We start from the raw sequence: 18,000 nt of genomic DNA, 5'->3' as shown, positions 1-18,000 counted from the left end.
CTCCGATCATCATATCGGACTTGTCCACCAGCCGCATATTGACGTTGTAGTCAATTACAGCATCAGGCTTCATCACAGGATCGCCAGTCCTTCTGTCGACCTTCCCTGTGGCTTCCATTTCCCCCTTGTGCACTGTGGTGAGCAGATTGACGATCCTCTTGTCGTGCCACCTTATCGCCAGCATCTTGTCCGATTTCTTCAGGTGCACGTCTCCCCGCTTTGATCTTTCAGCCTCGGGGAAGGCAGGGTAGTGTGCCCTATTGCTCCTGACAGTGCCACAGGATCCGACGCCGTGCTCTGAAAGGTACTTGGCGAGTGTGGGAGCTGTATAATAATTGTCCGTATACAGGACATGATTCCCGCCAAAGTACTTTTCCAGAAGCACTTTCACCACAGAGCCAGAGAATCCAAGGGGGTCAGTCTTGTCCAAGTCCACATTGCTGGCGGTGTAGATAACGAAGTCTAGGATGAACCCCGTCTTGCAGTCGCACAGCACGAAAAACTTTATTCCAAAGTGGTGGCGTTTGCTTGAAATATACTGCACGAACCGAAGACAGCCCCTGAACAAAATCAAGGACTCGTCGATCACTACTTTCTTGACGGGCCGAAGGAACGTCATAAACTTGTCCTCGATCATGTTCAGGATTCCCCTCACTTTCCATAGGGGGTCAGTCCGGGAAGGCTCATCGTTGTTGGCAAAGTGAAGGTACGTCATGAGTTGCCTGAAACGATCCCGAGTCATGTACTTGTTGAAGATGGGTGTGGGACAAAGATCGTCAGCACTCCAGTACTCCTCGAGCTTGTGCTTCCAGTTATGTGGCATCAGAAGCATCAAGCCGATGAATACAAATAGTTCCCGGATCGTCACAGGAACCCATGCTGCCATCCGCAACGTGGATGGCGTTGCACCTTCACCTTGACGAACTGCAGCACATTGTCCTTCGTACCTGTTCGTCTCGGTACAAATCTGCTCCATGACTTCGTTATCCAGGAAGGCCAACAGGTAGTCCAAACATTCACCACCCTCAGGGACAGGGAAGTCAGCCTGGATCCCACACCCAGTGGAATCAAAGGGCAGATCCTCTGGCACAAAATCAGAGCCCTCAGACCACACGAAGGCGTCCAGAGTGCCCTGCCTAGGCTGGGAGTGGGTGGGTGCGGCGGGGGGTGAGGCAGGCCATGTGGCAGTGGGTGAGCTAGGTTGTGCCTGTGTGGTGGTGGTGGTGGTGGGGAGAGTAGAAGGTTCAAGGTCACTCGCAGTAGCCTGGGTGGTGAGTTGCCTAGTGCGGTAAACCTGACCACTAATTCTAGCACTAGGAGACACTTTCCTACTCATGCCAGCACAAACACGGGGCCTATGAAAATCTCTACGAAAACCAGACTGCCTACTTCCCTTCCGAGGTGGTGAAGGAGACTCCGAAGACTCAGGAGAAAGCATAGCAGATGAAGATGACGAGAGAATGGAGCTGGGGGATGCGAGGCGGTATGGCGGCGGCGTGACCTGGGGTAGGAGACAATGGCCAGCCTGAGGAGAACAATGGCTGTGAACCGGGGTCACCACTTCGCTTCCTCTTGGCCCCCTTACCATACACCACTCCCTTCCGCACTGGAGCCTTGCCTGATGAGGTGCTAGGCACAGGAATTGTCTCTTCCTGCACCTAAGACTCAGCACTCGATAAAGTGTCTGATTCAGCAAGGCTCGATAACACCGCAATGTCACTACCGTAGTCCATAGAAGCTTTCAGTAATTCTAGGCCTATAGCAGACTCACTCAGGCCCTTTGCACTCCCTAGTAAGGGTTTGGACCGGGTAGAGGTCACAAAGCCCTTTTTCGGAGGGCTGGAAGGCACTGACTCGGAAGAGCTAGAATTTGACATGGTGTCACCTTCAAAGACTGCGGTAAACTGACGCTAAACAGGGGCAAACCGCACGAAAAAAAGCTAGTGTGACAACTGGGGAAACAAGCGTTTCCAATTAGCATAAAGTGCTTGCGAGAGGAAGGCGCAGATTGACATGTCTGAGCAGTCCGCGCGCTGCCATATATCACGGCGAGGGTGGCCAGGCAGCAGTGCGTGGTTGGGTAAAAAAAAAAAGATACTTGACAACAACGGAGGTCAGTGGTACAAAGGTAAAGTGTGCTAATAGTAGCTAAAGGGTGGCAGTACTGATAGACAATACCTGCTTGAGCCTGCTTGCCCGCGGTTATTCAAAATTAACTAGAATCGCAAACGCGACGATCCGCCGTTATGTCCTTTTCGCCAAGCGTCGCAAACGCGACGATCTGCGTTTAAAGGGTTAAGGGACTGAACAGGGAGGCTGCAATGGATCGTGCAGCGTGGAGAGCCGCCATTAGGTGACAAGGCCGACACATGCAAGCATGTTGGAGCTTTTAAAAACGAAACGAAACGAGATAGAATGGGGCAAAAGGGACTAAGAGTGACTGGATAAAATTATAGTGATGATCATTTGAATGGATGGTGGTACGGTGGTGGGAGAAGGTGTGCACTCATGTTGTGGGTTGAGAGGATGTCAAAAGTAAGTTTACCTTACATACGGTTTGCAGCAACTGAGAACACAAGAGAGGCAGTGGTGTTAGAGGTAGGCTGCAGGATGTGGTATGCTTTGAGTACACTATGTGTAGCAGTGACTAACCCTGTTTTATTCTAACCTGGACTAAAACTGCTCTCTCTCCATCTTTTTTGCTGGGCCATAATAAGAGATTAACACAATAATATGTTACTAGTCATGAAGAGGTGCTATGGAAAGAAGAGTTGTGGTATTGTCTTTTTGTCACTGAGCTATGTAAAATAAGCTACAAAAGGACAAAAATTTAGGGCCAGATTAAGGTAAATGGACTATAGATATTGTAGGCAGAACATGTTACAACAGACTTTGTACCACGTGCCTTTGGAGTGTTTAAATCAATTTTGTTACCAGGGTGATATGATCCGTGTTGGGAGATAGGAAGCTTAAGTGGATAGAAGAAGTTATGGAGCTGAGGATCTTTACACAAAGGGATTATAGTATGTCACATGTGTGAGGGGTGTAATACTTAATGCCTGTGATTTGGGCAGTAAAGAAAGATGATGCGTGTAGGTTAGGCAAAGAGAGATGAGCTTGGCCAGACGGATGTGTAGTGCATATCTGAGAGATGAGTTGCAAATGATAGAACTGCATATGAGCACCTGAAATGACAGCTGGGAATGGAGGGCATTGGTAGTGTAATGCACAATGGGAAGATGAGTGCAGTTTAGATTTCTGCTGAGAATTCTGAATAAAAACTGGGTAAAATAATCTATAGGTGCGACTGTGGAGGGTATTGCAGGATGAGGTAGATGTGCGAGTTCCTACAAAAGTACCTCAAGGTTATGGGACTGAATAGATATGCAGTCAGACATCCTGTAGCACTGAGAGCTGTCAAATGAACAAGGATCATACATGTGATGCATGTGTAAAGCCTTTCAATATTAAACAAAACAGAACAGACAGTCTGGCTAACAAGTTGTCATGACACTGAAATGATCCCAAAAAGGAACAGTTCATGAAGCTTCAAGATAATGTGTAGGCTACTTATCTCTTTTTAAGAAAATCAGTGACTGTGCAACAGTTTCTTAACAAGGCTACCGTTAAGCTGGAACAGAAACAGAACAAACAGTCTGGCTAACAAGTTGTGTCATGACACTGAAATGATCCCAAAGAGGAACAGGTCACGAAGCTTCAAGATAATGTGTAGGTTACTTATCCCTTTTTAAGAAAATCAATGACTATGCAACAGTTTCTAAACAAGGTTATCACTAAGCTGGCACAGAACACCACAACAGTTGCATCATCACCTGCCATTCCAATATCCATGCACGGAGGTTATGTGAAGCTCATAAAGGGTGAAGGGTCTAGGGGTTATGTAATATTTTGAGGAAATGTCCAAATTCAACAAAACCAAATTACAGTAATCCCTCACTTATCCTGACATAACTGAGCAGAAGGCATGTTCGAATAGTGGCATCATCCGGATAATGAACACAATTCCCCCACCGTACCCAGCCCCTACCAATACCCACCTCCTACCTACAGTATACCTAACCTATTTCTACAGTGCCTATGTTTAATTTGGCAGTGTTTTCCAGTCACTCAGGCATATTTAGACATCAAAACTCACATGGGAATATTCAAAGTAATGGTAAACACCAAGAAGACCATGCAGAAAAACCACTGAAAACCAAAAAACACCCCACCTAAACACTATTGTATGTACAGTATCCCTCCTTATTTCAGCAGTGTTTTCCAGTCATTCTGCCATATTCTGACATCAAAACATACATAGGATTATCCAAATTAATTTTCAACACCAAGAAGACCATGCAAAAAAAAAAAAAAAAAAAATGAAAACCCAAAAACACCCTACCAATACAACACTGTATGTACAGTACCCCACCTAATTTTGGTACTGTTCTCAGGCCATATTCAGACATCAAAACACACATAGGAATATCCAAAGTAGTGCTAAACACTATGAAAACCAAGAAAAAAATATCTGAAAACCAAAAAACACCCTACCTATACACCACTGTATGTACAGTACTCCTCCTAATTTTGGCACTGTTTTCAGGTCAATCTGCCATATTTAGACATCAAAACACACAAAGGAATATCAAAAGTAATGCTAGAAACCAAGAAAACCATGAAAAAAAACACTGAAAACCAAAAAACACCTAATCTATACGCTATGTACAGCATTCCTCCTAATTCGGGCACTGTTACCCGGTCAATCTGCCATATTCAGATATCTAAACACACACAGGATTATCCATATTAATGCTAAACATCAAGAAAGCTTGCATAAACAATAAAAATTAAAATAAAAAACTTATGACAGTTTGAAAATCTGTTGTCTGTGACAAATGATTACTCCTGGGACTCAAAAAAATTCCATGCCCAAATATGTCACCAAATATCGGTTATATTGGAATAAATGGTATATCATCATCTTCGCTGGTGTTTATACTGTAAGATAAGCAAATAAACACACATAAAACTAACAAGAAAAAGTACAAAAATATAGCAAGAATAAAGTGTTCAGGAGTAAAACTTACCTTCAAAGAATTTCCCACCATCCTAGTGCAAAATTTTGCCAGCACCTTCCAAGAGTTAAGCATATGTCTTGATGCAGAATTTCATGAGCTTTCTCGTGGATTTTGCAAAATGTCGATACAACCTATAGTAATCATATAAATTGCAAAAAACTTTGAAAACTCACAAGTTAGTGTTATCACCACAGAGGTGGGTTGATATTATGGGAATTGAGGGGGAGCCGGGAGGGTATGGAGGAGGAACGGGAAGGGGGGAGATGCGAGGCTGTGGGCAGAATTCTCCCCCTTCTGTCAACAAGCAGACAGTAACTTTTGCCGTACATTTACCTGTGGCTTGCAGTCTGTTTGATGCCAAGTGGCCATGCGGAAACAGCTCACTGTGACCGAGGACTTTCGATGTTCAATAGAGAGGCAGATGGCTGCTGTCAGCAAACACGTTCTCATGGCTTGTGGTCTGTGTTTGATGGAGGTGGTGGATGGGAAAGACTTAGTCCCCAAGGCCGTGCAATATAGGACATTCAGTGGGGAATGCATACAGATGTCTTGACAATGCTTTACAGTCGTATTACTCAGGTGCTGGAGGTTCGTAGGATGTGATAGGACGAGCGTGCGACTTTCACCATTCAGTACAGGGGCAGATGGACATTTTAGCTCTTGTTGTGGGTTATGGACTACTTCCGGTGTATCATTAAATCGTGAGGACCGTGAAAACCTGAGGACGAGGGCACTAGGCACACCCCCAAAATTCTCTTCTCGGCTAATTTTCACCATTCATAAGTGTATTCATTGCCATAAAACCTATATCATCGTCTTTGTCAATGTTTTTTCCAGCTGATAAGCATGAAAAAAAAAGGAGGGGAAATCAAATACTAGCACCTTAAGGTAAGGAAAATATATACTCAAGCACAGTTAAATGAATTCCCAACGTCACAGCTCGAAAGTTTTCTCGGACACCCTATAATGTTAGGACATATATCGATAGAGAATTTTATCAGTTTTCTAATGAGACCAATCTCATTGTTGTATGACGAGTAGTTGCAAAGAAAATAAGAAAAAAGCAAGAGACATATTCTAGTATTTGATTTCTGCCCCTTTTTTTCATGCTTATCAGCTGGAAAAAACATTGACAAAGATGATGAAGTAGGTTTTATGGCAATGAATACATTTATGAATGGTAAAAATTAGCCGAGAAGAGATTTTTTTGGGTGTGCCTGGTGCCCTCGTCCTCAGGTTTTCACGGTCCTCACGATTTAATGATACATCGGCTCACATCTTGAGCCCAGCGGCCACGATATCGAATATTTGAACATATCGGCTGGCCAGCCAAATTTCTTGGGGACTTTTATGTCCAGATAATAGCAAGTAAATTCAGATAATGGTTTAATAGAGCCAAGGTCCAGCATGTGGATAATGAACACATCCGGATACTTAGCGTCCGCATAAATGAGGGACTATTGTACTTACGAATTAACTGGATGATGATAAGCTCCAAAAGTTATCAGCAAGAAGAAGCATTTGAAGTTCTTGAAATCCTTTACAACATGAAACTAGATGAGACCTTAGGCTGCATACTATAATAATCAGGTCTCCACAGCATACACAGTGGTGAAAGCCATTTACAATCTGAAGTTTGTTGCTCAGTTAATTTCCCCCTTCATGGATCTTCAATCCATCATGGGCATTGGGGTTCTTCAGCAACTCTTCTTCAATACAAATTGTACACCCTCTTGCTACCCACTATGATTCTACTGCAAGTAATGGATGATCATCAAAGACCATGACATCTACTCTTAAATCTATTGATCATTTGTGTGTGTGATTCTTTCTCTACTGCAAGTAATGGATGATCATCAAAGACCATGACATCTACTCTTAAATCTATTGATCATTTGTGTGTGTGATTCTCTCTCTCTCTCTCTCTCTCTCTCTCTCTCTCAAAATTAACTTCAAAGTTACATAAGCAAATCATTAACAAAACTAAGCAAGAACATTTTCACATTACATGCATAAATTATCAATCAACATCACCTCAACCCCAAACTTGTAGAAGCCATAATTGAAGAGGAACTTCATGCACTGAGGCACTCCATCATCTGCCACTGCTCGTGTGATGTTAGCAAACAGAACACCTCGTGGTGGAGGGGGCAGACCAGTCAACTTGCGTTGATACTGCTGCCTGATGCCCACGACTGCTTGCACTGTTATCACTACAATGATGCCTGCATGGAACCACAGTCTGCTCTCAATAAATTTATATTAATGGCCATTATCATGTATACTTCATCAACTTTGAAATGATATACAGCAGAAGGAATTACTGAACTGACAGTAATAATGACACAAAGTTCTGTGGATTCATACTGGTAACTGATGGTTACAGCATTATACTAAAGTATAGAGGCATATCACACACAAAACTACAATAAATCTTCATACATTCTTTTCTTACATCTATTTTTGCATTCATATCAACAGTACACAACAAAATTTTGCTATTAACATTCTACTGCTACCTGAAAGCTGATTTACTGATTTCCTGGAATTAACAATAGAAAGTGCATGAAAAAAGGCTGGGATACTTTAGAACATATACCTGATATACAATGAGAGCTTACCAAATATGGAAAACTATAACATACACTTAAATAGCTAGAAAGAACAGTGCAGCTTGGACCAACCTATATAACCCTTAATATACTTAGGGAGGTTGTCAGCCTTCCTGAGACCTGCCCATGCAGCATTGTCAGCTAATTCATCCAGTGGATAAGGAGTGTCTGTTTCATTGTTATACACCTGCAAGGAACATATCAACATTAATATATGATTAATAAGGTCACTGGAAAAGTACAAAATTCTTTGTCTGCAATCTCAGCTTAAGGAGAGGGAAAAGCTTCAATGAACTACAGCTATATTAACACATTTTCCTTGGAAATAAATGTTAACCAAAATGGATAATACAGTAGACCCTCAATAGAACTGAGGAACTGCGGGAAGGCCACGTCAGTTAAAGCCGAAAGTCCATTATATCCAAGGGTCTCCCGGGGTGGGATTTCAAGCACGTTTCAAAATATATGAGTACAATAGCATACTCTAGCACTGAAAATGTAAAATATACCCATTTTATGCTAATTTTGCCCATAATTTTGCCCTTTTGCAGCTTATTTCACATCACTGTTAAAGCACTTCCTCATGACTAGTACAGTACAGTATTACTATAGTCTGTTATTACAACCCAGCAATTACACTGAGGAGAGGGCAATTTCAGGTTGGGTTGGATTTAAAAGCGTAAGAAACACATGTATTGTGACCCACAGCATTCCATTTAATGGACACTGTTTGTTAATGCTGACAAAATTTTGGAGGGCTTCATCCCATCCGTTAAATCAGATATCCACTATACCAGGGTCCGTTATAGCAAAGGGACTATTGTCTTGAATTATCAAGCTTATCACTGCTGCTACATGAAAACCCACCATAATCAAATAATATAACAAATGAGAATTATATTAAACTCTAAATTACCCAGTGTAATTCAGCCAAGTTCTACACAGAATGTTGCAAAATGCCAGATATTGCATAGTAGCCCCCCCATCGGCTCAATATTTGGTGTAGAGCCAGACACTGCGTTATTATCCATCTTAACCCTCTACCTTAAAAATTTTCCAATGAGTAAAAGATGAAAATTAAGCATAAAATACAACAAAGTAGTGATAAAATACTGTAAAACAGTAATACAGATCTGGCTGGCTATGGTTTATGAGCCCATTGATACACCTTGACGCCAGATATTGCACTAACCAGTTATGTCCCGTTTCAGCACAGGATACTGCTGGATCCTGCTTTGACAGAGCTAAGCTAGCAGCACCAGATGTTGCACTGGGCTGGATAATAGCGACGACGGATAATTAAGAGTTGACTGTAATGTAACTGATTTGGTATGCACAAGTCTATACTCACACTTTTTAATTAATACAGTACCTGAATATAAACCCCCAAACATGTCTTATTATGTAGTAAGACAATATATCACTGTACTGAAAAATAATGAATGTCAAAATGATACTGTAAAATCAGCTTATTGGCACTACTGATACGGGCATACCTTAAGGGAAAGTTTTACGAGGTTGCAGCAAAGTTAGTGCCTGGTATCATCATTGTGTACCTCTGCTATGCTGTCCTTGTCATCAGAGTCTTTAAAGTCAGTGTTTGAGATGGTGGAAGTAACATTCTCCAGGCCCTGGACACTGTCAGAGTCAACTTCAGGAGAAGAAGCAGGTTGGTGGCTGAAAAAATCATTAACCGGTGCTGCCGCCATGAGTTGATGCTGATGAGACAGGGTTCTCGATACGGTGCCAAAGCACAAGCTAAGAGGTTGATGAAGACTTCACCTCTAGGCTCTAGCTACAGCTGGATTTTTGTCAAATATACACTTACTGGTAAATTTTATTCATCAAGATTTTTCAGATCAGTGGGGACAGCCATATTTGGGTCAGTAGGGCGAGTTTCATTGTGACTGGCTATGTGCTCATCTTTCTCTCACTCGTCCATCACCAGCTGACAACTGAGGTTGAATTAAGTCTCTGATGCAATCCTCAGTGGTTTTACTACAGCTAATTTCCAAAATTTTCCTTGCTTCAGCCACAGCAGTCTCTACTGCTACACCCACTGACTGAGGTTGCCAATTCACTTTAATTTGCTTGATCTTCTGGCAACCCTTCAAGAACATTGAACCATGAATGAACTGGTGCTTGCAACACTTCTTTCCAACTTTTCAACCATTATATTTACAGCTTTTTCATGTTGAAGGACCATTGGAATTTTCCTACTGCTTCTTCTTGTTCATATTCTAGTGGCAGTATCATAACTAATAAGGTTTATCCAAGGTGTGCTGTTGCACAAGGCTCAACCATCCATTTTTGCCATTTGTTAATGAGGAGTTGTTGTATAAGCAACTAACTCTACCGCTGGTCACAGGAGGCACGGTAGTCTATCCCCAACTTCATATGGAGTGTACTGTTAGTACACTTAGTGTCTGTGCATGCAGAACCAATGAATGTTTTTTTTTTTTTTTAACATCTAGAAGGATTTCTTTTTTTTCTTCAAGTTTTGTTCCTTTTTGTCAAGTTATCATTTACCCCTAAATCTGGGTAGGACTAATGGAAACAGTGCTACCTGAACTTTCCCCAGGTAGTTAGTTCCCCCCCTCCCCACTATCCCAGAACTTTTTTTTTTTGTTCAAAAATTTTCTAATCAGATATGAGCCAAAATCATCAATGCCCTCACTGCAACAGCTAAAACTGCACAAACACTGAATACAGCATACTGCAGGATATGGTTCCACCTTTCCCGTAAAAATGCAGACTTGGGTGATCATCCATCTGTGAAAAGGAATCACTAGATGGGCTTTTGGTGGTTTTGCAGCCAGTGTGTACACCTACAGATGAAAACCTGACTAATGCAGGAAATTGCTATAACACCATGAAGGAACTGGTCAAGGAGGTGACAACACCAATCTCTGAGGCAATCAAGGGCATCTTGAGTAGATCAAAGGCACCAGCAGCTGCCAGTCAGTCTTGGACATCTGCGGAGGTGCTTAGAAAGAGCCTTGAAGATGGCAAAAAAGACTTAACGAAAGACATCACAGAGACAAGTAATCATGGTGAAATGAAAACTGTTTGCAACCAGCAGGTACTAGTCCTAAAACCAAGGGATGGCACGAATGCTTGGACAGGACACGTTAGTCCACACAGCATCAGAGTCATTCTTGACTCAGTACAGGTTGATAGCTGTACAAAGACTAAAGTTGGTGGACTTGTAATAAAATTTCCTTCCAAAGAGGCTAAGATCAAGGCAAATGAGGTGTTGAGCCATCATTTTGGTTCTGAAGATGTTTACTTTGCATTTAAGTCATGGAAAATGATACCAAAAGATGACTATAGGTGGCCTCAGTCTCTCTCTCTCTCTCCCTGGATGACTCTGACAAAAATCCCAGCATTTTGAATAAGAACAACAAAATTAAGATGCTTATGGACAGTGGCTGCACTCTATGCCTAACTCTACAAGAAGTAAGAATAGTAACAAATTTTCTGTCTTGAAGATGTTTCTTGAAGTATGCTCCTCAATTACGTCTATGTATGTCTCACAAGATCCTGTGGCTAACAGATTGTGGGTTAATCAGTGTCATCACGGCCATGGTTTTCTTCACACATTTACGAAGTATAACAGACAGAACTCAACTTTACCAAGTGTACAACCTATATGATGAGTGGCAGTGTAAGCAGTGTACAGCCATCTATACATACATTGTACAATACACGAGTTTCCTACCCTTTTGTGCCAACCTGGCCTGAAATTGCCCTCTCCCCACTGTGACTGCTCATATGTTATAGCAAATAATACCGTAATAATACAGTACAATACTAGTCACGAAGAAGTGTTGACAAGGACCTGAAATAAGCTTCTATGGGTAAAATTATGAGCCAAATTAGTGTAACATGGGTATAGTTTTATATCTACAGTACAGCACTAAAATGTATTACTGTAATTTATTCTCAATCATGCGTCTGAATTTGCACATGGGAGGGTGACCGTCAGATTTATCGAACTTTCGGGTTTATTGAACCAAGCTTCTCCTAAGCTAGTATGATATAGCAAGGGTCTACTGTAACAGAAAACACTAACTTCATCCATTCAAAAAATTAGCAGTATTCCCTGTGAGTCAGTTAAAAATCAGTCTTCAAAGCATTAGTTCCATCCATAATAAGATACTTGTATTGATGAATCTCTAAAACAACACCAGCCTGCCATCCAGTTTGAATTAAACCTAACTGTATGAATCTGATATTAGGGTAATACTGTCCACAATGCTTTGTCTAACAAATAATCTACAAGTATTCCCAAGCCTGCTGCTGACCACCAACATGAATGTGTAGCACTCCTCTACTCCCTGGCATTCACAAATGTTTCAACATACAGGCAATCCTGGTTTAACGATGCAACTGGTTAAGTAAAAACCCATTGCTAGGCAGGGTATCGTATCTCAGGGTAGATTTAACATGTAAAGTATGCTATAGGGATGCATTTTTAAGTCTGGCGTTTCCCCCCCAACCAAGTCCTAAACCCACCCAAATGAGACCTAAAACAAGTTTCTACCTAACCTAAACCCCCAAACAGCTTTAAAACAAGCTAAACTAAGCCTAAAAGCAGTTTATTACTCACCTAAACCCAAAAATAAAATCTGAAAAAAATAAAAAAATCTATCCATCTATCTATCTATTGCCAGACTTAATCCCATACAGGGTGGCCACAAACAAATCGCCTCCATGTCACCCTGTCCCTTGCCATTTCATTGCCTTGCTCCAAACTCACCCCTCCCCTCTCATGTACCGGTATCTTCCCATTCCATCACTCCATCTCATCCTTGGCCTCTCCCTCCCCCTCTCGCCCTCCACCTCACTCACATACACTCTTCTCGTCAGTCTCTCACCCTCCATCCTCTCCACATGGCCAAACCACCTCAATGTGTTTCTCCTAACGCTTCCTATCACATCCACATCCACACCACAACGCTCCTTCACATCCTCATTTGTCAATCTGTCTCTCCAGGTGACTCCACAGACTCCTCTCAAATAGCTCATTTCCACAGCCCTCACTCTTGATTTGTGTCGCTCCAACAATGTCCAAGCTTCACTTCCATACATTAGAGTTGGTATTACAATACTGTCATGTAGTAACTTTTTCACTTCCATGCCCACTTTCCTGTTTCTTAACACTGCTTTCAAGGAACCAGCAACCTTTCTTTCTTGCTGTACCCTTTCAAGCACTTCATCCTCTAAACTTCCATCCTTACTCATCACACTATCCAAGTACTTAAAACATACTCACATTTTCCATTTCTTCATCATCCAACCTCACTGTATATTCACTGACTTCATTCCTCTCAAAGACCATAACTTTACTCTTTCCTACATTCATCTTTAGAATCTGTTTCTTACACACTCCCCCAAACTCATCCACCAAGCCATGCAGCTCCCCTTCATCTTCATTTAACAACACAGTATCATCTGCAAACAACAGTACAGGGAGTTTCCACACACTGCCCTCTCTCATTAGGCCCACTCCAACATTCACTGCCCTACCCTGTATCTCTTTTATAACCCCATCCATGTACAGACTGAACAACCATGGAGACACGACACATCCCTGTTTCAACCCAACCTTCAAAGAGAAAAATACATTCAGTTCACTATCCACATGCACTGCAGCCTTAGCACCCTCATACATACTCTAAACTGCATTCAACAACTTCCCATCTACTCCATATATTCTTAATACTTTCCACAATCCTTGTCTATCCACCCTGTCATATGCTTTCTATAATCCATGAAGGCTGCATACAATTTCTTTCCCTTCTCTAGAAACTTGTCCACTAAAGATCTAAGAATGAATATCTGATCTACACAACCTCTTCCCTTCCTAAAGCCTCCCTATTCTTCTCCAACTAATTCCTCTGTTATTTGCCTAACTCTGTCAATAAGTATCCTACCATATACTTTTCCTATTACACTAAGAAGTCAAATGCCCCTATGATTACCACACACTTCTTTTTCCACTTCCCCTTTGTACAAGGGAATAATTATACCTGACTTCCAATCCTCCAGGACTCTACCTTCCTCCCAGGCCAATCTGCACATCTTCCACATCCATTCTACTACTATCTCTCCCCTATGCTTCAGCATTTCACCACACATTCCATCAATTCCTGGGGCTTTCCCCATTTTGACTTTCTTCATTGCTTCCACAACTTCTATCCTACTGATTTCTTCCTCTCTTCTCACCTCTCTCCTTCTCCCATCCATTACCCAGCCACTCATACTCACATTACTTTCATTCTCTATGTTCAATAATTCCTTAAAGTGTTTTCTCCATCTGCTCACTTTTTCTCCCTTCTCCACTAGTAATCTACCATTTTTAATCTTCACTCCCCTACTAACTTCACTGCCACCCTGTCTGACTCTCTTTACCTCTTTCCAGAACATTTTCTTACAGTCCCTCCACTTTACACTCAAATTCCTACCAAATTCCTCATCCACTCTCTTCTTTCTCTTACTAATCTTTTCACTTCTCTCTTCCTTTCTATATATAACTCTCTCTTCAGTCTTTCAACTTCTTCCACGCCCCTATTTCTCATCCATTCATTATATGCTTTCTAATTTTGTGCCACAGCCTGTCTCACCTCTTCATTCCACCACGTTGTTCCATGCACCCCCTTTCTTCTCTTCACCCCACACACCACCTCATAAAAAATAAGCCTGGCAAAAATCAAACTTAGTAAACTGTACCGCCAAATGACAATGCTCACCCCATCTATGACTAAAACACAATAAACTAAATCTAAAAACAGTTTATAAATCAACTTAAACACAAAATTTAAGTCTAAATCAGTTTTAAAAAAACAAAACACCCATCATTATACCAGGGTTCGGCCATCATTCAATGGGAGGGTGGTATTTCTACCCCCATCGCTATGGCAGGGTATCGCATCTAGGGGTATTGTATCTCTGGGTCTGCCTGTAAATTCAGATTTTATCCCATCATCATTTGAAATTATATAAGTTCTGTATAAAGAGCTGTAAATACATATTTTATCCCACCATTGTTTGAAATTACAGAAGTACTGTATAAACAAATTTCCATCAGCAAACTATTATTTTTCCAGGCACTGGTTGAGGTTTCATAGACGAGTCTGGCCATATAGAAATGTCTTTTCTTAGAAATCTGGTGGACCGTAGATTGTGGTGATTTCAATTGCTGGATCAACAGCCCTGAGCTGAAATACTTTTCTTAAGAATTCCTCGTACTGATTGACCAGAATAATTTTTAAAATGGTGTTCATCAATCAACGCAAATCTTGGGACACATCTTTGATCTGATCCCATCTCCTGTTGGTGGCAGTCGCATACTGGATGTGGGGTTGATTAAAATGATCCTTTCATCTTGGATCACACTTCGATCACTGTAGGTTTTAAAGTCCTGAAACATCCTTATTAGAAAAAGGTTATCAGGTTCAGAAATTATAGGAATATTGACCACAATCCGATTCACTGAAAAGCTGATCAGCAATTAAACTGCATCAATCCTTCTGATCTTGCTTCCGATGATATAGTAAATACAGTATATAAAAAGTAATGAGCCTACATCAATCACTGACCATCAATGTCCTGAAGCAGTAAAAGACAAACATTGTTTGCAATAATTCTCTGTGGTCTGGTCCATTCATCAGTTCTTTATGTAGACAACATAGGAACACTGAATGTGAGAGGCACTGGCAATGGACTAAACTCACTCAACTTCATTATGTGTCTATATGAAGAGTTGTTGTTCACACTGTTACAGTCCAAAAAGATAAGTACAGTCACTGCTCACATAAAGCGCATGATCAGAGAGCGCAAAATTAGTCATAACACGGCCTTTTTTTTTCTTTTTTGAGTCCAAGAAATGGCCAAAATGTGATTTTGACAAATATTACGCGGGTGGAGAAATTGCCCATTTCTTTAAAAAAAATGTACTGTATTATGCTGCTAATGCAGCCTAAGGCCAAAAATAATGGAATATTTAATCATTACAGGAGAAAACTGGTCAAAACAGAGTAAAAACCACACAAAATGCGGGCAGACTTAGTCATGGCACGCATTGCATTTGACCGTGATGTATGCATATCACGTGTCTGAGCAGGGTGTCGTCACAGTCTACTGAGCATTCCTGGGCCACTCCATTCAACCTTCTCTCAGCCCTATACCTTCTCACATGCTGTGTGTTAACTCTGCTCTTTTTTATGGCCACCTGACCCAGCCTGACCATACCACCCCACTGTGACCCAGCAAGGCGGCGGAAGAGTTTGACCCAGGAGCAAAAGCTTGACATGATCAAGTGGAAAGAGAGTGGAGAACGTAACTGTCATCACCAAAGCGTACCAGTCAATTATTTGTACGATCATGGGCAAGAAGGGCACCATATTGAAGACAGTGTGGGCCTATGGGGGATCTGCCCTGGACAAGGGATTTCGAGTGTCTGACCCAGCACTCATGATGGAAAGGTACCTAATCATGTACTGCAACCAACACGAGAGGGAAGGAGTTCCAATCGACTCTATAAACGTACAAAAGACCCTGTGGAACAGGCGCCACCAGAGGACCGTGCTGGGGACCAGTAGAAGTCCTGCCCTGCCTTTGAACCCCACTCCCCCTCCACCCACGAAGCCCACAAACTCTTCAGTTCAAGGTAAGGAATCCTCCAGTGTTTGTAAGTACTGAAGTCATTTTTAGGTAGGTAAATATCCTGAGAAAAATCCCAGAAAATTGCCCCAAAAGGTGAAATTGGGGCTGGCTTGGGTACTATGAAACCCTTTAACGTGTAAACATATGGCAGTATAATGCGGAATTCTCATGAAACGGGACCTGCCAGGAACAATATTCTCACGTTATGTGAACAGTGACTGTACAGTATTACTAAAATAAGGTTGATTTATGTGGCAGTGATAACCAAAAAAAAAAACTGGCTGCCATTATGAATAATCTAGTTGGTCAAAAAAATGTGACTGCTAAACCAACTTCTGATTTAATGCCCAAATGGTTTCTGATTTTGTTACATTCTTCATCACTGACATATTTCATGTATGAAATGAACTGGACAATATTTCTTTCAGTGAGGAATTCTCAGCTGAATTCCAATCAGTGCACAAAAGGTCATGTGCTTACATAATTTACTCCACTGAATAATAATGTGGTTAAGTGTTAGATCACAGACCTTAATAAAACAATTTGCTCACATGATCCATTTAATGTGTCACAGTTACCAAATGTGTACGAACATGCAGCAGACTTTATTTGTCAAATGGTAAATACTGCAGATGCTTCTAAGATGGTAAGTTTGTGCCTTCTGAGAAATGTCCCTTGCTCTGGCTTCTACTTACGAATCCTGATCTCAGTGATGAGAACATGTTAAACTAATGTCCCATTTCTAATTTGTCAATCATGGCTAAGATTATTGAGCGGGTTATTCTCGATCAACTTCTGTCAATACTTGAACAAAGTAAAGCTGTTCCCCTTGTTCAGCCGGCATACAAGAAATATCACACTACTGAAGCTGCATTGGCAAAGATTTATAATGACTGTGGCAAACACCTGTAGTGAGATGTCCTCTCTCCTGGTTCTGATGGATCTGTCTGTGGCCTTTGACACACATGTGTGACATATCCGACTGTGGTAACTGACCACACTTGCTCAGACAGAGTTCCCCTTCTGTTTGGAGTCCCCGAAGGACCTAATTTAGGTCCAATTCTATTCGGAGTTTAAAAAAGTAGTTTTCATCTCTACTTGATGCACATGATGTGTCCTATCACTTTTATGCCGATGACACGCAGCTTTACGTTCAGATGATCGACATTGATAATACTAAGAATAAACCAGAATCCTTAATGTCTAATATAAAGACCTGGATGGCAAAGAGGAGGCAAAGTGAACGATGGTAAACCAGAAATCATTATTTGGGGAAATGGAAGTGATGGTGATACTGATAATGCCTTGACTCAAAAGTCGTGAGTCACAACTTTGTCCAGTCTGATCTGTTCAAAATATGTGTGTACATTTCAATTAAAAAATATTCATAAAGAACATAATAGTAAAACCTCTTATACATTATACGGCTCTCTAACACCCGGAATCCTCTAACAACTGGAGTTTTTCAAGAGGCCTACTGTATAAAAAATAAATACGTAAATAAAAGGAAAAATGGTGTAAAAACAACTAAAATAATAACAGCGAATTCAAATTTGGTGCGCATATATGCATGCCGTCAGTCAGTACCCACCAAGGGTCCTGGCTGTTTCGGCAGTAAAATCATTTAGGCTGTAACC

At 41.5% G+C, this 18,000-nt stretch overlaps 1 protein-coding gene across 1 annotated transcript in view; it reads right to left on the bottom strand.

The window, feature by feature from the left end:
- Nucleotides 1-18,000, bottom strand: part of Piezo (piezo type mechanosensitive ion channel component) — a 1,050,432-nt gene that overhangs the window by 706,374 nt on the left and 326,058 nt on the right. Inside the window, exons 19-20 of the mRNA XM_080275143.1 lie at nt 7,766-7,880; nt 7,116-7,306 (exon numbers count right to left, since the gene is read on the bottom strand). Coding sequence (XP_080131269.1) covers nt 7,116-7,306; nt 7,766-7,880 — 306 coding nt within the window. The remainder of the gene's footprint in view (nt 1-7,115; nt 7,307-7,765; nt 7,881-18,000) is intronic.

Source organism: Coenobita brevimanus, chromosome 60, assembly GCF_032717465.1.
Source record: "Coenobita brevimanus isolate Jiangsu-jjx chromosome 60, ASM3271746v2, whole genome shotgun sequence".
NCBI lineage: Eukaryota > Metazoa > Arthropoda > Malacostraca > Decapoda > Coenobitidae > Coenobita > Coenobita brevimanus.
The sequence above is the reverse complement of the archived record's forward strand: the minus strand, read 5'-3'. Positions and strand labels throughout refer to the sequence as shown.